The sequence below is a fragment of the Macrosteles quadrilineatus genome, unplaced genomic scaffold (genome assembly GCF_028750875.1).
Source record: "Macrosteles quadrilineatus isolate MER2022 unplaced genomic scaffold, UCM_ALF_1.0 Scaffold_5__1_contigs__length_97177068, whole genome shotgun sequence".
NCBI classification, from domain to species: Eukaryota; Metazoa; Arthropoda; class Insecta; order Hemiptera; family Cicadellidae; genus Macrosteles; species Macrosteles quadrilineatus.
This window is the reverse complement of record NW_026542598.1, coordinates 10,957,181-10,978,252: the sequence shown is the minus strand read 5'-3', so window position 1 is coordinate 10,978,252 and position 21,072 is coordinate 10,957,181. Positions and strand designations below refer to the sequence as shown.

The 21,072-nt window shown below is 33.6% G+C and overlaps 2 protein-coding genes across 2 annotated transcripts in view; both read right to left on the bottom strand.

Moving 5' to 3' along the window:
• Positions 1-21,072, bottom strand: part of LOC128993762 (probable serine/threonine-protein kinase nek3) — a 93,761-nt gene that overhangs the window by 26,127 nt on the left and 46,562 nt on the right. The window contains exon 2 of the mRNA XM_054417740.1: positions 3,687-3,739. The gene's annotated coding sequence lies outside the window, so the exon portion shown is untranslated. The remainder of the gene's footprint in view (positions 1-3,686; positions 3,740-21,072) is intronic.
• LOC128993760 (ctenidin-3-like) lies at positions 693-1,827 on the bottom strand. The gene is made up of 2 exons (XM_054417738.1): positions 1,726-1,827; positions 693-1,269 (listed from the first exon to the last, which is right to left on the bottom strand). The coding sequence occupies exons 1-2, from the start codon at positions 1,741-1,743 to the stop codon at positions 796-798; spliced, it is 492 nt and encodes a 163-aa protein (XP_054273713.1). The 5' UTR covers positions 1,744-1,827; the 3' UTR covers positions 693-795.

Here is a 21,072-nt window from a genome sequence, read left to right as displayed (position 1 = left end):
TAGAGACTTTCAAAGACTCGAACAATTCTTAGCTTTATTGAAACTTTTCGAAAGAATCTTTACCTCCGAAGTCTACAAAAGGAATTCTTAACTTCTCTAAGATATTTATTTTGATGTTTTGCGTTCTTGACTAAGTAGGGAAACGTTTTAGCTTGTTATAAGCTGAAATAAAAATGTTTATAAATTAAAGCTCTTTGTTCGTTAATGTCCCTTACAGATCAATAATTACAGATCTAAAACACGAAAATAGTTGAAAAACCATCCATAAATATATATCTCGTATTTATATGAAATATTTTTCTAATTTCAAAGATGTGAAATCTGCATTTGTGTAAAATGTTAGCCCATTGGGTACAGTGCCCGTGACAAAAAGATGCGTATAACAAATTTTGAGTTATTACTAGTTATTTGGAACAATAAAATACCTTTTTTGACTTTGGGACTTAATTATTAGGTCTTAGATAAAGTTTATTCTTTAAGAAAGATCTTGAATCTTAAGTATAACGAGTTTCAATTAATTCTCATAGGATCTTACGAACTCGAACTTACAGCTATTTGCCTGAAATACTACACTATTTTAGGATACTTTGAAAAGCCTGGATTTTGAAGTTAATAATTTACATTATGATTCTAGATATCTGTATTTCACCACAAAATGCATTACATAGAGGTTTTGTTAATAAACAGAGGCATTCCTTTAAGATATTTAATAGCATGCACTTATGTACTACATAAAATGTAAAACTTTAACACTTAGAATTGTTAAGCAGTACTACAAGAGACTGGTTCTACATTTTAGTATTTTTTGGAAGATCCACCTCCATTTTGGAAGCTTCCTTTTTGGGAGCCACCGCTCTTGAATCCTGAACTGCCGCTTGATTTTTCACTGCCAGAATTGCTTTTGCCATAACTGGATTCACCTTTGCCATTTCCTCCTTGTTGGTGACCGCCTCCTGTTTTGCTACTGCTTTTATCATAGCCTGATCCACCTTTGCCATGACCAGATTCACATTTGCCATTTCCTGCTACTTCGTGGCCACTTCCTGTTTTGCCATTGCTTTTTCCTCCATCGTAGGAGCCACCACCATACTTCTTCTCCCCTTGATTTCCTCCATAACCACCGTTTCCTTGTTTCTGTCCTTGCCCATTGCCTCCATTCTTAATCTTTCCTTTAGCGTCCCCACCATAGCTGCCACTGCTGCTGTCGCCAAACCCTCTAGGTTCGGATTCTGCGAGAACCACCACCGCAAGGGTTACAGCTAGAACACACTGAAAATAGATTGATTTAGAAGGTGAAATAAGAAAGTCTGACTACCCTTTCAAGATATACCCACTCATTAGCCATAGGTAAGCCACTGATAAGTGGTATACATTTAACTATACAGTATAGGCAAGTTAAGTGTCTGCCACCACATTTGGTATCTGTAGGCCTATATTCAATGGAATTTCACAACAGGCATTGCCTTAGAGGTAATATTCTTTGTATTACAATTGTTAAGATAAGCACTAAAAATACAAGTTGTCAAATTTAAAATTTGAAGTTCAAAGATGTTTTTTATTTGGTGGAAATTTAATAGTTTGCCTATTAATTTGTTTTGTTATTAGATAATCATTAGATGCAGAGTGAACTAGATCTGGTCTTGGAATACTGTCTGTTATTACATAGTATTAGTTTATTCTATGGTGTTGGTAAAAGACAAAAGTTGAACACCTAATTCTACTTACCACAATCAAGAACCTCATATTGGATGCACTTGGTGTATTGTAGTTTGAGAGTCTTATATACACCAAAGAACAGTTTGATCAGATGCAAATGTCTATCTTCAGTTCGTCACACGTCATTTTCAGCAGGTCAATGTCAATGTCTCGACACTAAGCTTGTTCCTGTTTTTGTATGCAATTATGATAGCTTCACGTACGATGACTCATCTTTAAATGCAAAATCACACATCTCAAACTCAACTATACACACAATCTGGGCTGGTAAACAGTTAGCTATTCACCAACTCATGTTACCATCGAGGTCCTAGAAAGGGAAAAATGCCCTAAAGATAAGAAGAAGGGCAGATGTAAAAGGGAAGTAGAGGGGTTTGTATGTTTGAAGGATTGCCTATGCACATTTCAAAATGCATGTTTTATGTCTTTAAACGCCTCCAAATGGACTATCTTCACTCCATTTTGAAAGAGAAAACTAAAGTGTTGAAAATTTTGGAAACATGTATCATTAAGGGTATCCAACATTACCTTATGTCTATTTAAAAATAGTTTTTATCAGAAAATTTATATAATTGCACGATAAAAAGTACCTAAAAAATATCGAAGTCCCATGAAGAATGTAATTTTCATACTTCTTATCGTGTTTGAGGCTAAATAAAAAAGTTTAAAACTCCCTTACCTAGTTCATAACGCGAAACATTGAACAATCCGTTGAGTAAATTATTCCTTATGTAGACTTCATGAGCGGAAATTCTTTTAAAACAAAAATAACGAATACTTTGGATACCATGGTCTGTGGGGTTTCCCAAGGGAGTTGAAAAAGTTTCTGAAAGTGGTGCCCCCTCTCAATCAAAGTCGCCAGACAGTAGCCTGGAAATAGTACTGTATTGTTTTGATTTTTACAAAGCTATCGAACATTTTGTGATATATGTATTGAACTAATATATGAAATAATCATAGCTTCTACAGTGTACGTAATTACTTTAATAATCTGATTTACTTTACAGTTAAAACTGTATACTATCCAATCTTTTTACTCTAGGCTTCTTATTTTTAATACTTTCACATCATAAGACACAAGGATAGATAGATAGATAGATAGATAGAGGTTCTGTTTACACGTTACTTCAGGCTAGTCATAGAGGGTTGCGGCCTTATCACTCCAATAAAATCCAATTGCAATTGTCGGGATTTGAGCCTGGGACCTCGGGATTCGAAGCCCCGAGCTCTACCACAAGACCAGCTCGCTCCCCAATCTTTTTACTCTAGTAAGGTATACTGATATATAACACTTAACTGTCGTCCTGTATATTTAAAGTCTCTTCTTCGTCTTACTACTCATAACATGGCAATTTTTAATATATACTATGCAGTGCTACAATGTTCACACTTGGTCTTTGGACCTAAAAGCTACATCTGGTATCGAGGCCAAGGGTTATCAAGTTGTCGTTCATATGCTACAATTCAATAGGCAGACAATTAGTTTTCTTTTTAAATCTTCACTCATTTAAAAAGAGTGTTTCGTCAACAGACGAAGCCATAAATGAGTTAGCAAACCAAGAGCTTATAAAAACCCGATATTTTTTATTGCCCTTTTGTTGCATTTGAGTAAAAGAAAAAGAAAGATTCTTTTGAGCTAAATAGTCATACAATAGTATTAAAACATAACAGTACCAAATATATATCGACTTTATTGTTAATTTATTTCCTTAACAAAATCAACCAACATAAACATTAAATTATGTACTGCATCTATTTTATGTACAAGATTACCATATCTTGTGAATAAATCAGCTTTGGCACAATTGATACGACAACGTACACGACACGACATTATGATTCAGTCATCTTAATATTAAAATTACCAACTGCGTTTGCACTACATGATTTGGACCTAAAGGGTACATGCAGACTATCAAGAGTACATAGAATATATGTCATTCTATAAATAAACATAAAATATGTCTTACCTTAGCAAAGCTGGTATCTGGACACCATGATTATTTCCATTGTAGTCTGGAACCTGTAAAAAGTTATTTTAGTTAAAAAATAAGTTTTTACCTAACCCGCCATGTTAAACTTCCCTTTCACAAGCATGATGTATACAACTTCTTTACTTCACGAGTGATGTAAAGTTTCAAAAACTCACTCGGTGAAGTAACGAAACCCATTTAAATAACATTGAGTGCTCAACTTAAAAAAATATACCTCTATGTAGCCAACGACGTTTAACGCTGGAAATCAGATGTGCGCTTGAATTTTATTGCTATGCTTTAAAGAATGTTCCGAACCTAGCTTTTGTTTGTAAAAGAACGTTACTCTTAGAAGATGAGTGAAATGGATAATGAAAAATATTGTACGTAACCCCCTGTATACTGTCAGGTCAGGTAAAATCTTGTACGTTACACGTTACGCAAGAGCGTGTTTACATCACTTAGGTGAATTATGCAACTCGCTTCCGCTCGTTGCACAACATTCACCTGCGTGATGTAAAAACGCTCTTACTACACTTGTAAGGTAAGCTATTAAATGTCTGAAAGTTAATCACTATTTTTCATAAAATAAGACTGTGGTGGTATAGAATGTGTTATGAATAAATTTCGATAAGGACGCGCGGTTGTCCTAGTGGTTGGAAGGGTTCTTTCTGTTCCGGCGCCCCGAGTTCAAATCCCACAAATCACTAGGAATAATGACTTGACCCAGCAGATAAGAGTCCTCCTTAGGTTGGAGTCCCATCTATCTAGAAAACATACAAATATTAGGTCAAATCCGTAAGAAATTTAATATTGTGTGAATAACTATTTACTTTATTCAGCATAATTTGAATTTTACTATAATTCCTGAATATGTCAAGACGTGAATATAATCTTATGGAATAATGAACAATTGGTCAACACATTGTGATAACTTAGTCAAATCACGAAACAACTAATCGGCCGAGACCGCAATCTATATACACGTTAATATCAGTAATGTCATTCAATTTTAAATTTTAAAAGAAAACTTTAAATTAGTTTTACGCTGCAGAAAACCTTGGAAGACGTATAACAGACGAAAGTTATAATCCAATACAAAGAAGTTTGAAAAGGTCTTAGTCAAACTTTTAAAAGTTCTGATTACTTTAAGTCCCAAGTACCATCCTAACTTTGCTCCTTATTGCGGCCCCTCAACCATATTTCCCTTCCCCAATATTCATTACAGGCACTGGCTTGGTTTTATTCGTGTTTCAATCTGATTACACGTGGTAACAATTTCGAATATGTGGAATCTAACTTTAAACTTTGGCGTGCAACAGGTGTTGTATTAGAAAGTATAATGTTTTTTATCCATAAATTGACGAATTAAATTTTACAAAAGCATTATAGTACACAACGGATATTTGTTAAAGAGATTTAAAATGTATTAATGTTAAAAAAGTAATATTTAGATGAATACGTTGCCTTATATTGATTTTTGTTTTAGAATGACAAGCTGTGTATACGTTAACATAATAACAAAAGTCTAACATGACAAATCTAAAATTATACTTTATAAATTGGGTAGTCAGGTATATGTCGTACAAACTTTTTCCTTATATAGGTAGGCCTACGTATATTTGGGAATATTAGGTATAGATATGAGACCACATTTGGGTATACTATTAATTAGGTACTCGTCAAACTCTTGTATACAAGGGAACATAACAGATCGTTTACATTTCAAACGTAAACTACTCAATTAAAAAGTGTTTAACCTTTAATATAAAATATGTCTATTAACATTTTAAATGCTCTTACCATCAATAATATTTTTTTGTTTAATAATACGTTTTTCTTAATATTTGCCGGGGAGGTTTAAAAAAAGTATAATTCAAAACATCTTAAAACACAGAAGTTGAAAATAAAAGGACCATGGCAAATGAACAGGATTTATTAGCGATACATGATGGATCATCAACTTATAGATCAAATTATTTTGATGTTGTGTGAAATGAGAAGCCATTATGATGCTGGTTTTAACACTAAGAGTATGGTAGGTATAATATTTTGTTGAGTTTTGTGTTTTGTTACCGATGCAAAATTGTATTTAAAAACTACATTTGGAAATATAAATAATAATAATAGAGATCATCATTAAATATGGATTTTAATCAGGCATTACAATATAGGCTAGTAATTATTATTTAAAAATACATAAAATGAAAAAAAATATATAGAATCAATTAACATCGCAAGATCTGTGAGTTGGAAACCTTGAGAAAATTCTATTAATTGATAACCAGCCTATATTTAATGAAGTAAATATGGCTAGCAAAAGACGTAAACTTCGATATTTGGTATGAGATGGTAACATTTAGGCACAACAGGGAAGAATACATTCACTTAATTTAATCCTTCGTTAATTCACATTTAAAGGGTAGGCGGTAATACACACCCAAAGGGACGACCACAGTAATCCTATCTGGATAAGGTCACTCTCTTGGACCAAGGTTTAATCATATAACAGTGCCACGTAGTAACATCTAGTGTATCTCTCTTACTGAATGCTGAATATAAAAATCACGTAGATAAAACATTACGTTTAGGATAAGGACAATGTGATAGCATGAGAATATTTGATTTTCAAGGATAATTATTTTCGTTTGCGATAATATATTTTACAAAACCAAATATTCTTCATGATGAATGTAAGAGGAGTATGAATGTCATTTACTAAAAATGCAACTCAGATTAATAGTATATTTCGTACCTAGGGCCGAAAATGAGGTTTTGCAGGCTCGAAACGATCGACAGCTGCAAAACCATTTCGATCCGTGGTACGAACGCTAGTTATCACCACACTATATCCTATTACCACTATTCACCACAACAATAATGCACACTGATCGTCAACACAACTACAACTAACTACAGTACAGATTTAAGGTTATGTGAAGAACTAATTTGAGGAATCAACAAAAATAATAATAAATAGTTGCTAGGAAATTGTGACATTAAAACAATTCTATTGCAATGCTATATAGATACTGATTGTGTATTTAATATGAATTCATATTTTTAGAAAGTAAGTGGGTAGCTGATATAGCGGCACTAGGGATGTAAAAACCTGCTCGGTCCCCAAATGACGATAACAGCTGGCATGGCCAGCAAAACCTAACTTTCAGCCACCAATTAACGTATGTAAAACAGGAAAAAACATCATAGTGTGGTGAAATAGTATATTTCGTACCTAGGGCCGAAAATGAGGTTTTGCCGGCTCGAGATAGTTTTTTAGTTCCAGACTAAGTCGAGAACTTAAAACGATCGAGAGCTGCAAAACCATTTCGGTCCGTGGTACGAACGCTATTTATCACCACACCACACCCTATTACCACTATTCACAACTATAATAATGTAAAACCAAACTCCAACGAATGTAAATGCTTAAAAAAAACACACGTAGTGGCGTTACTCAATCATTAAATCACTCATATTCTTTATTATCGCTCGCTAAGCAAATGATAGCATACAGAAAAATACCGTTATGTACTGAGTTGTAATATTATCCAATGATTCATGATGCTATACCAAGTACTAAGCGATAATGTTACACCAAGCCACCAGATCATTAATTTACCTGATTATCACCCATCTAATTAAATGACCATTAGCGAATGTGATGTGAAGGGATATGTGTGATGGTTAATGATCAATCAAGTGTGTGTGTAATGTATTCAAATTAAAAACACACCTTTACCTATTGATCTTATGTAGGCTAAAAAATAGGTGTTTTGGTTATTCATACAATTAGTGTTAACTGTATCCAAAATATAACTCAGCCTATAAAGACACTGTTCTATTTTGTTTCAATTAAATGAATGAAATTGATAAAATCTGTAATTTTTTAAGTGGATGTATACATAAAGTAGGTGTGTTATTGAGTTTATTTTCCACAAAAAGATTTAATTTAAATCTGAAATCTAATTCCACACAAAAATAATTCAACAGATTTAAATTTCATGAAGCTCTTTTCACGAATCATTATTGGCTATTTAGATTTTCAGGGGTTTGTCCTATAACTGTGCACAGTTAGAAAGAAAGAAACTGTTAACGTAATTTCGCTGCAATTTACAATAATGTCTCATTTTAATAACCATGTCCATTGAAATAACCGCTGAAATTTGTAACATAGTTTTTAATTGTAAATAAAGATTTTGTCAGAAGATTATAACATACAATTCCTTTTGTACTGTAGATTATCGATTCATTTGTAACAAAAAAGGTAAATACATTGAATAAACACTTGTCAAAGACCTTTACACAGTGTTTATAACCTTCAGGTAATTTTCTTTGGCAAATCGAAGGAAATCTAATATGGTTTGATGATGTGGTAATTTTTCAAACATAAATCCTCTCATAAACTAAAAATATAAATATTTTTTTATATCCAGTTAAAGAAATTCAACTTATTTTGCAATATTTCATAACAGTTGTAACAACGTATAAATATTGGGAGCTAAACTATGATCAACTAGTTAAGTAGTTACCAAGCTAAAGCAGTTCAGGAAGGGATTCTCTGGTGTGAAACATGTTATTGCTCCTCAGGGACAAATAAGGGGCTACAGGTGATAACAACACACCTGCTACTGATACTGAAACAAACTGTCTACAAACTGTATAGTGAGAACAAGGGAACTTTATAATTAAGTAAAAATACTCGAAATTTAAAATATGATCGATTGTGTCATATACTCCAAATTCTTCGTTTTCCCCAAGTGAACACCTGGGGGTGATGAGGCCACAATGTTTTGCGAATTTGGTCATCTTACGTTGGGTAGGTTGGCAGATTTGAGAGTCGCTTAGTACAAAACAAAGACTGTTTATTACGATTTCAGTGAGATTGTAAAGTGGATAAAATTCTAACTACCTATTATCATAGACTTACTGGTTTGATAAGTAGACCAATTCGTTAATACCAAGGCAAAAATGTGGTTTGGATTCCACTATAAACTGTAGATTAGCTGTATGGGCTATTAATTATCAGCTGTGTCTAAGGAATAAGCCGGCCTTAGTCACTATCAAGACTACAAGTTCGCGCCACTCATCCTACACTCATCTCCATTCATACTTGGCTTAAAATACCAACTTTGTATGGCCGCCATTTCAAGGAAAAGTAATAAAAAATTTTTTGAGCTATTGTTTTACCAGTATAGGTCCCATGAGAAAGCCATTTGGGTGGCTGGAGTGAAAATCAGAAATGTCTGCCATGCTACCATAAGGCGCTACCGTTTTTAACAACACATTATCTGTAAGATAAACGATTAATACAACGTGTAATGCAAGAAAAGATAATCACAAAATGCCAATCTTAACGCATTTTTAATTTCAAATGGATAAAGCAAATTACAACATTCCTAAGATAGCAATTGTTATGCAGGAAAACAGACTGTTTGATCATATAAAAGAAGATATATAATAGTTTAAGCAAACCTCAAATTAGTTGCAAGTTCAATATGACCCAGTACAGTAGTTAATTACATAAAGCAACCTCAAGTGGTCTTGGCTTGACTCCGTGTTTGATTGCTACAGTACTAACATGACCGGAAGCCGAGTAATTTAATTAAACTCAAATATAATTTATTTGCTCTCTGATAGTGACCGAGCAAATGGTTTTGAAAATATGTAGGTGCTCTCATAATCTATTCACAAGATTTAATAAAATTATGATGAACTTTTGAAAGTGACTGGTTTTAGAAGCATTTATCAAGATTAAAAAAGTTTGTGCAGTTACGTGTGACTTGTTTGGTAGAACATTAATCATTAGATAACATCACAACTCTACACTCGGCAGTCGTTAAGGTCATTTAATGTGCTTGGTGAGCGATAATCAGGTATATTAATGACCTGGCGATTGTTTGTGTAGCATAGCTGCGTGTAACTTGGTGAAACATTAATCATTAGATAATATCATTACTTTAGAAAAATGTTTTCTATTTTGCATTACCTTGGTAGTAGTATGGTAAGGAAGGTCACTAATGAATACGATTAATTAACTTTTTGAACACTAATCAAGAAATCTTACTGTAATACCTGTCTCTCTAATCTTTTACTAACGCTTACGATGCAAATTACTTTTACAAGAAACTCACTTACTGTCTATGACCATGTAGTGGTCCATGACTGGTCACAATTTAAATACCTGTCGAAGGGCCTAGCTAGTACTCGACACAGTAGCATAGCTTTACAGTTATGGTAAATTGAAGTGAAAAAATATTGTTTACTGTCAATTGTTGTCCAAATAAACCCTGGGCTTTTATTTTCTCTAGCTATCACTTTTGACTAATTTCTTTTGATTTGGGACGTAGAGCTGCACAAATACTCTCCAACGCACACGACGAGGCTTTATTTTTGCTACATGTGCAGTACTCCATCTTCTTCAAGCTGTAGCTTCATTTAATCATAACTAATTGAGTCTTCAATGTAATTAAAAGTCATTAAGCCTACTTCATCAATAACTGAATATCATAATTGACTATTGGATACTATTATCCTGTACCTAAATTTATACAGACGAGAAACACTTTGCTTTAAGTAATGATTATTTTTACAAGATGATTTTTCATAATAAAACATTTGTTTGGTCATCAATTTTACAGCTTGGTTCTATTTCCTGTATACGATCTTTTTCAATGTGATCTGAATTGCTATGTCTATATATTTAACTAGCTGTACCCGCGGGCTTTGCCACGTTTAACTTCACAAGTGAGCTCGTTCGCATGGCTCAATCACGTCCTGGTTAAAGTTCGTTCGCTACGCTCACTCACCTTTGGGTTGCAAATTGGCTGTAGTCATAAATTTAAAAAAATAATAGTGCTGCACGCTGTTGGTAATCCTTGTAACTTTAATGCTATTGAACATCATAGAACAGAACCAAGTTGTTTAATTGAAACAGCTGTTAAGAAATTCCTTTTATGAAAAATCATAAGGTTAACATGGGAAACTCCAGAGCCACTGGGGCGGAGCCCGAAAGCCCGATCAGAATAAAAACTACTGGGTTTTCCTATTTATTGCCCAAAGAATCGGTGTACCGAATTTCAGCCTCCTAGGTAAATGGGAAGTGGGAGAATTAGTGATGAGTGAGTGAGTGAGTGAGTGAGTCAGTCAGTGAGGGCTTTGCCTTTTATATATTTAGATTCCGTAAGCGAACCGACCCCCAAGAAATATCTTGAGCTAAGAAAAATTTTGCATTGCTGTTGAGGATTCATTTTAAAGCTTAAGGTCCAAGAAAGGGAAAATATCAGAAGTGTCAAAAATTTCCCTTGCTCTGCCCCACAGGCTGTTAAAGATCCAGTCATTTTCTAATGGTTTACTATGTAAACATAGCGTATTTGTTTGTTTATTGATTTTAGGGTTGTGTTTTTTGGTTACAATGGTAATGGAGTGTTGTAATGTACAAATGTATCGTGTTAGGGCAAGACCGCGAATACGAAGGAGAGTATTTAATGGTGCACAGCATGTGCAATGGTTAAGGCCAAATTACTATGGAGGTGGAGGGCAGAAATTGTTGCTATTGGCCCCTAGTATTTAAATATCATACACTACAGGTGATTATACAAAACGAATATCCTAAATAGGCAAATAATACACCTGATTATAACCTTTGACTCCAATAGGCAATGTTATAACTTGCCAAACACATTAAAGACCATAACAAAATGACCATAACAAAATATTCTGATTGTCCAGAGAGTATACAATGAATACCTATCAAGTGACTAGCAATGATGATACAGATACAATTGAACATGTAAATTTACACTAATGGTCTTTGAACAGTTCGATAATTAAACTAGTTGTGTCGATAATGAACCTAATATCCAATTACCTCTCCGTTTATAAGTAGTGAGATACTGAACAACAACATTGATTGACTTAGTAATACCTAGTTTTTATTAGAATAATTTATGATAGAAAAGTACACATTTTGTCACAAAAAAAAATATTGAAAGCGAGATTAATCTAAATATATAAAAAATAATGTTCTTAATTGGTTCAATAAAAACGAAAAAGAAAATTTTTGCAAGCCTGGTATGGTATTGGAAAGGTTGATAAGAATAGAATATTAACACCTTTTTAAAACGGTTGGCTTAAATCATACTGGAATAATTTATATTGCAGATTTAGCTAGGATTTCTATTTAAGTTTGTGTAGATTATCCATCACATTTATTGACCATTTTATTATTTTATTTATTTATTTTACGGTTACGCCATTTTTACAGGGTTGACATGCTGATATTGATACAATTACAGTATAGAAAGATCGAGATTGAAGAACAAAAAGTAATAATGAATGCAAGTGCAATGTGAAAGGAGCATAATTACACTAATTTCTCCTTTATACAACCACATTATTTTTTCTATTATCTGTAGTCATATTTTTCTGTCCTCAAGTGTTCATCTACATTTCTATTTTACCACTCAACACTTCTCATCAGTCTGTCTATCCTTCTTCTAAAATGTACAACAAGTCTCAGGGAACTTTGGAGAACTAAATTTCATTAGCTACCCGTTTTTAAACTAGCGAAAAATACTTAACGTAGCTGATATAAGTATTACAAGGTAACGTAGATGATGGAAGTAATTTTGAAAACATAGACCATCAGCATCAGGGACACGTCAATGTTATATAAAGCGCCAACCCGTCATTTACAGGCTATAATGACGTGTAACGTTACAAAGGCGGTTTATGAAGAATATTGATAACGAGTGCATTTTGTTATAAATAAATGTAAAAATTCGTGAATAAATGCAATTTTTAAATGCAATAAATGTTTAATTTTAAATTAAATTAAGTATTGTGTTATCCTAGTGGTTGGCGTCACAGTCTTCGGCGCAAGTTTGACGGGTTCAAACCTTTTTATGGGGTTTTATGGGGTTCATTATTCTTATATCTGAAACTTTATTGGTGAAACATTAACAAACAAAAATAATATATCGACTGCTAATTATTGTGCACTACAAATGCATCTATAATTAATGAAAATCGCGCATAGATTGGCTGTTATCCATGATGTTTTGGTAAGTCAATCTCTAACTCGTCGCCAAGCCGGTTGAGACAAATTGGATACGCTGGGATTGATTGAGTTAAGGGTGTTAGCAGCCGCCGGCTCTTCTAAAGAGGTTTAGCAACTTAGGTGCAAGTTATTGTTCATCTGGAAGTAACACATCCAATATCATTTACTTTATGACTTACAGCTAACTATTATTTATCCAACAATAGCTTATTAACACATAATAAATTTTAAAATGCTAATTTGGGTATTGTAATTTATGAAGCTTAACATTAACAATTGTTGACTTTACATTGTGGAAACCATCTCTTTTAGAACTTCAACAATGTATTTCTTTGTTATAGCGACTATTTAATTGGTTTCTGATTTATACTCTAGTTTTTTACTGACCAAAAGAGCATATACAATTTTACAGTAGCTCTAAGAATGGCTAATTCAATTATGATCTAGTTAAATAAAAAGTTGGCCACTTCTGCTCCATACAGATGAGGACATTCAATAGTAAACAAATGGTTCTTTTCTCAGACAGTTGACAGTTCTTTTACAGCTGAAAAATCTAAAACCCTAAATAGTCCAGGATCTGAAGGGGGTTGAGCATGCATGAAAAGGGTGACGCAATTTTATTTCTGATTGTTGTTATAGGCACTATAGTGATCACGAAAACGCATGTCGTCGCCCCCCAGCGTGGTCGACAACCCGGGGGGGAGGGAGGCAATATGGCGGGGGGCGCCGTTTACTAAAACGCCTATAACTCGAGAACTATTCTAGGTAGAACATTGCAATAAACGTCAATTTACTCAAAAAATTATAATCTTTAAAAATGTTAATGTAGTGAAATTCGTATCTTTGATGGTTTTTTAGGGGCGGTTTGGGAGCTCGAGCCCAGCTAGTACGCGCCTAGTGTTGGACGCGCCTAACTTTAGTCCCCGGACCAGAAACCAGGCTTGGGAGCTCGCGCCTAAGTTGAAATGGTCGTAGATCAAGTATAGTCGCGCCTAAGTTGCAGCGCAACTAGATGGACAGGGAATCGCGGGGAATTCAGGTTTTGACGTTGGCAACGGCCATTACAGAACCCATTACCGTTGACAACAACAAAAGATGAACACTTATTGAAGATGGATACAATTTTATCTTGGTATATGAATGGTGGCTAATTAGTAGACTATGGTGTATGTTTCTGCATTGTACCATTGCAAAAATGTAGTTTTGTAAGATCGTTGTTTTACATCCCAATGACTGAAGAACCGTAATTGTTTATATTCTTTAATTAATTATTCTTTTAAGATCTACCTTTATTTTGACTTTACGATTTATAATTATTTAATCAGTTGTCCTTAAGTACTACTAGTTGTATTTTAATTACTACAAATTATAAATATGTACAGAGCAACATAGGATTAACATCGGAAACTCGGTTTCATGCAATAAAAAGCTTCAAAATGAAACATTAATTTCCCAGCATAATATAGGGGTATTGAAAAAAAATAATAAAAAGTAATTGCGGAGGTTATGATTGTGTGAAGCCAAGGTAAAAATAAAAAAATCTTTTAATACAGTACTTAGAAAAGATTGTGGTCAATTTAAAATCTTTTTTTACATGAGACACTCTTTTATCTAATTTTCCTAGAGAAGTATCTATTACCGTAGGTAGCACTTGGTTCTGGGACCGATAAAATTTTCCATTTTGATGTCCCTAGAGGCCGAAAACACTGTTCGTTCAAAATTTTACATATGTATAGCATATATATAAATGTATTATATATACGTCCATAAAACTTGAGTAATTTTTGTCTGATTTTGATCAAATTTGGCATAAAAGTGTTAGGCTCGATTCTCCTTAACGAGTTCGCGAACCAGCATGATCAGACCATGGGAACCCGGAGTTGTATAGGATAAAAATAGTTTTTTCTCAATTTTAACCCCTATAACATAAATATTTGTCTTTAAAATATTTTAAAGAGTAATTTAAAGAGTAAAGAGTAAAGTGTGTTTTAAAGAGTATAAAAAACAAATTAATATCTTAAAATGTTTTGTACGGCTATTGGCTACAGAGACTATTGGTAAAATTATAAATTTTAAATTCCCATGTGATTCTTATGGAGAATAAGTTAACTGTTCTAGTGTGGTCGTTTATTGATATATTTTTATAAAACTTGGCAAATTTATTTATTTTTTATAATCCTGTTAATATTTTGTTAAAAAAAACACACTTTATTACCCTCCCTGTAGCAGCATACCTACACCGGTGCTTGTTAAACCTAAAGTTATTTAAATAAATTTAATTGAAAGCTCTATTAGGTTATTTGGAAATTCGCTTAGTCTGCAGGTTTTCTGTGGCGGTTATTGATATACTGTATATATTTTCTCATACTCCAAATAATCTAGGTACTCCATTTTGATTGTAACTAGCACTTGGTCAATGACACTGGACTGAGCTCTATCACAACGCAATTAAAAGATAACGATTATGACTGTGAGCTATTTGCAGTTTTTTATGTTTTGTTTACTATCTCTTCACTCTTTCGTAGGGGGTGAGTGGGGGTATGCATGTGGTTGCTAATTATTTCCTTACTAATAAAATATTTATAATTAAGGTACGGGTGCTTATAGCCAAACTCTCAGTTGAAAGAAATTCTATTTAGGGTCCATATTTGTATTGCAGTTAACAGTAAAAACAAAAACCAAATAATCTTTCGTTAAATTTAGCTTTCTGCAAGATTTTCGTTTTATTTTGAACAACAGAAAACTAAAAAAAAAGTTTTATCAAATTTACTTTGAGAGTAATGAAAATGTTCGGAATTTAATAACGAATTCCAATATAACATTCTTTTAGTTAATATGTAAACAATTAACTTGCTAATGAGCTAATACCGGCATGATGTCGACTTAGACCTGCCCCCTGGCAGGACTAAAGTTGGGGACTAAACTCACTGATTTTTATGACGAAAACATATCTCTTAGTCCCGAAAGTGGTCTCCCAAACCCACCGAGACTATCTCTTAGGCTGGCGCCTAGGTCTACTTGACTCCCAAACCAACAATATTTAGGCGCGAGATTATCCCTGCACAAGTTAGGCGCGCGCCTTACTGATCCCGAGCTCACAAACCCGTTTTCGAGGCGATGGCCTAAAATACCGGAAATATCCGGATTTAGTCGCGGACTAGCGCTAATACCGAGCTCCCAAACCGCCCCTTAGTTATTTTATATTGAAGCTAAAAATCAATATGGGGTTATGGGGTTAAAATAGGTTTTTCCCATTTTTGACCCTAATAACCAAACAAATTGCAATTTATTTCTTAACCCATTTTGTAGAGCTTAAAAAAAGAAATAATTTAGTATAGCAAAGGGCTGTTGTATGCCTAACGGTTATGGATATAGTTAAAAAAACTTAAATTCAAAATGCCCATGTTATTCTTACGGAGAATCAAAAAAACTGTTGTAGTTTGCTTATCTATGGATATATTATAATCAAATTTGGCAATTTTGTTTATTTCATACTAAGCTATCAACATTTCAATATAAAACTCACCTCAATACCTTCCCTGTAGCAGCAAACCTAGGTACTCATTATAATTCATTTTATTTAAATCTATATAAATAAAATTACAGTTTTGTCTGTACATTGCTTAGAATCATGCGGTTTTTGGTTATTTTTACGTTTCATAGCCTAAGAAAGCCGAAACGAGTCTTATCTCAATTTCTGTCTGTATGTCTGTCTGTCCATTCTGTGACTCGGTCTGTAACGCCAAAATGTCATTTTACGCGGCCTACTCTTAGAAAACTAGAGTACCGATCAAGGTTTTAATAATTTTTCTGTATTAACTGGATTGGTGAGAGTGTCTTTGGCTATAAAAACGTGGCCTCGCTTCTTCTAAAACAAAATAACGAACCACCAAAAACCCAATTTTGTTCGATTTTTGTCAAATTGTCTCCCAATGTTTATTGTTACATTACATTTTATGAAATGGTAACGATCAGCTGTTTGGATTAGTTCTCACTTCTAGCTGTCACCGATATGTTTACATTAAAAGTTGTTTACAAATAATACCGCAACCATTTCCGATCAAGTTTTGTCAGCAAATCCAAACCAAGTGAGATTAAAAACGTTGTGCCTTACTTAACCGGTTTAATTAATCGCAAGTGCAACGATTGTTCTTGAGTTTTGATAGCCGGGGAAAATACCGTGATTCAGTGTTGTATTAGTGCAAGGAAACTTACATTTTTTTAATAATCGTCACCAATACTGTAGCTTACAAAGGTTTCCACTCATTGACGGTGCTTCAAGGACAGTTGTGTAAAGTGCAAAGTAAAAAATCACAACTGCAGTGGGTGATGGTGGATGTTGCTGCGATCTTGGAAGATCTTTCTGATTTCGCTGTGATCGTACCGTAACAGAGAACTAAACTCGCTTTTCCAATGTGTCACTTTTGGTTTCTACTTACTTTCATTTCGACAACGATATCGGTACTTTTCCTACTTAGGAAATAAAACTACAAACGTACAAAACCCCAGATTTGTGCGTTTTTTTGTCACATTTCCTCCGAATGTTTGCTATATATATGTACCGATTATCGTTTAGAGATTACGCAATCTTTTAAATAAGAAACCTTTGTTTGGATAAAGGTGGTTTCTTCAAAGTGTCATTAATATGCTACCTAACATTAAAAGCTGCTTACAAATAATGCCATTAATAGGAAATAGCTTTGTTTTTCGAAAACTAAAAAAAAATTAAAACCAAAGGAGATTTTATTGCTTATAACATCATCAATCGTTAATAACTTCGGCACCGGTACTGCACCACATCAAGTGAAAGTTTTTTTAGCAAACCATAGTGAGTTTTCAAATCTTTACGTTGTTTACGTTACATGTTACATGTTTTGTGGCCTGTGTATTTATTTATTTATATATTTGCCAACTGATTAACACCTATAATACAGTTTGATTAGAAGGACAGTTTGAATTAGTCGTAAGTACTACAGTTCTTTTCTCAAATGTAAACGTTGGTTTTTGGTACCGGTACTGTTACTTTTCCTTAGAACCGGTGGTAGCAGTAAGAATAATTTTTACATACAAACACATCACTATTATCACTATTTATTTATAAACACTGTACCTTATTGCTTATTAAATTTAATTGATGTCTTACTGTATAATTTTTAGCGTTTTCTGTCTGGACTCCAAAATGTTGTGTGGACTCAATTCTGTATTTGTGTGTGTATGTCTATTGGTAATGCATTAATGTCCTTATTTTTCGTGGAAAAGACAAGAGCACCATTGTTAATAAAAATTTCAACCCGAAGAAAGTGTGCAGTAGTGAGTCGATCCACCAGGTAGATTGAGGTCGATTGAGGTAGTGTTTTAACTACTTTTAACCAGTGTGAAAAGTAACTTTCCATTACAGGCCTACCTTAGGGCTATGCCTCATAGATCTATACTGTAAAGCAATTGCTTTCATCGTTAGATATAAAATATGGACTAACACGATCGGGTGACATTTTATTGCGAAGCATTCGTTTTGGCTTTGAAACTGTCATATATTGTATTTGAGAAGGTTTATATGTATTCCTAAACAGTTATAGTTTTGCCATCATATCTGGAAAAATGCACACTAAATATGCAAACCAACTCCTGTTCTGAATATAAGGTTTTAACTTACTACAAGATTCCCGTACGTAGAACGGGCAAACAGCTAGTAGGAAATAAAGCTGACAGTTTTCAGGGAATATTTGAGTATAATATAATATTGAGTCTGCAGGTTTACTGCGGCAGGGGTACTTTTTAAAGCAACCGAAATTACAAGTACCAAGAGACACCTTTTAAGGATAAACATAGCTTTTATGTTTGTAGATCTATAAATAAAAAAAAATTGATGAAAAATCAGGAAAAAATTATAGGAAAAACTGTTCTTTACTTAAGGTCCGTGAAGTTGGCGTACCCATATTAGCGTATCCACTTTTGATCATACCAATCGTTAGTTCATCGTTAGTTCTCGATAGTTCCCAAATGTTTTCGTTAGTTCTCAAAAAATAAAAAAGTCATAGCCGATAATAAGTGGGTACGCTAACTTCACACTTCCGGGTTCTAGCGCGCGCCGTTTTCTGATGAGAAATGTTTACATCTATATATCAATCGTTAGTTCTTCGTTAGTCCTCGACAGTTCCCAAATTTTTTCGTTTGTTCTCAAAAAATAAAAATGTTACGAGGCATACAAAGTGGGCACTCTAACTTCACAACTATAGAATTTCCAGTGGACACAGTTTTCTTACTATAAATGCCTATATCTAGATACCAATATTTAGTTCTTCGTTAGCTCTGGATAGTTCTCAAAAATGTACACTCAACTATTCTTTCAAACATTCATAGCATCGTTCTTAAACAGTTTAGAAATACGTTTAAAATTAAATGTGTTAGATTATTAATATATACCGAGAATAAATATTTTATCTTATGAAAATCTTTTTATAATAAAATAATTAATTAAAATTTAGTTTAATGATTTGCAAAAAGGGGGTTTTATTCAAGTTCCATGCCTATAGCCGGCTCCAGACTGTACCTACGCTCGCAAGTAGCAAATGGCAGCAAATGCTCGTCCTCGTGTTTTCCGTTCATTGCCGGTATTTTTGCACACATCAAAGTGAACGAATATATTTGCAATTCCCGAAACGAACAGTTTTTGGGAAAACAACACATGTGTGTAGATGTTTTACTCGTTAGATCGTCGAACGGCAAATATGTCGTGTTTTGGGAGTGGCGCATGTCTGGAGACAGCTTATTTTGTTGACGGAAGAACTTGAAATGGCGCTTGACACGGCTTAACAGTTGAAAATGACTCTAATCCATTTATTTTGTATAGTAGTATACTGTAAGCATTTTTCGTCGAATGAAGGTGCGCGCTGGAAATCAGAAGTGTTAAATTAGTTTATCTATTCATTATGGGCTATACGTCTATTTATTTATTTATTAGTGACAAAAAAATTTTATAACTATCGAGCAGAGATAACGACTGGTAAATAGATATAGGCGTTTTTCTTCATATGACAGGACGCGCTAGAAATCGGAAGTATCATTAATATAACCACTTTATCAGCCATAACTTAGTTTTATTTATTAGAACTAAAGAAAATCCTGGAGAACTATCTAGAAGTAACGATTAATATTTATTTTATTTTATTTTATTTTGCATTCCAACGGATAGCTCCATTTTAATATTTGGTACAATTATACATGAAATAACAGAATACTTGCTTACTACACTAGCCTAGTTATGCAATAGTTTACTGAAAACAATGTAAATGAATTAGTTAATAAGGAAAACGAAAAGGAGAAACGGCAAAAAGATGGCAAAAATGACAGCGGCAAGCAACAAAACGAGTGGAAAACATAACAATAACAGCATAGCTAATAAAAAATAATAATAAAAAGAATTTTTTCGTCAGATGCAGTTGCACGCTAGAATTTCTGTAGGTGTGAAATTAGCGTCCTTATTCAGCTTCAACTCATCAGGTGCAATTTTTAAATTTTTTTAGAACTAACAAAATAAATAGGTGAGCTATTAAGATATAGGCACTTTTAGTCAGACAAGGGTGCACGCTAGGAATGATTTGGGTGTGAGGTTGGAATAATCACGTTTAAGACCTTATTGGCTTTTTAATTTTTAAGAACAAGCAATAATATTGGGGAACTAACAAGAAATAACGAAGAACTAAAAATTGGTATATAGATATAAGCGTTTTTAGTCAGAAAACGGTGCCCGCTGGAAATTTTATAATTTTGAAGTCAGCGTACTCACTTTGTATGCTTCGTAACATTTTTATTTTTTGAGAACTAACGTAAATATTGGAGAACTATCGAGAACTAACGAAGAACTAACGATTGGTGTATAGATATAAGCATTTATAGTCAGAAAACGGTGCCCGCTGGAAATTGTATGGTTGTGAAGTTAGCGTACCCACTTTGTATGCCTCGTAACTTTTTTATTTTTTGAGAACTAACGAAAAAATTTGGGAACTGTCGAGGACTAACGAAGAACTAACGATTGATATATAGATGTAAACATTTCTCCTCAGAAAACGGCGCGCGCTAGAACCCGGAAGTGTGAAGTTAGCGTACCCACTTATTATCGGCTATGACTTTTTTATTTTTTGAGAACTAACGAAAACATTTGGGAACTATCGAGAACTAACGATGAACTAACGATTGGTATGATCAAAAGTGGATACGATAATATGGGTACGCCAACTTCACGGACCTTAAGTAAAGAACAGTTTTTCCTATAATTTTTTCCTGATTTTTCATCATTTTTTTTTTTATTCATAGATCTACAAA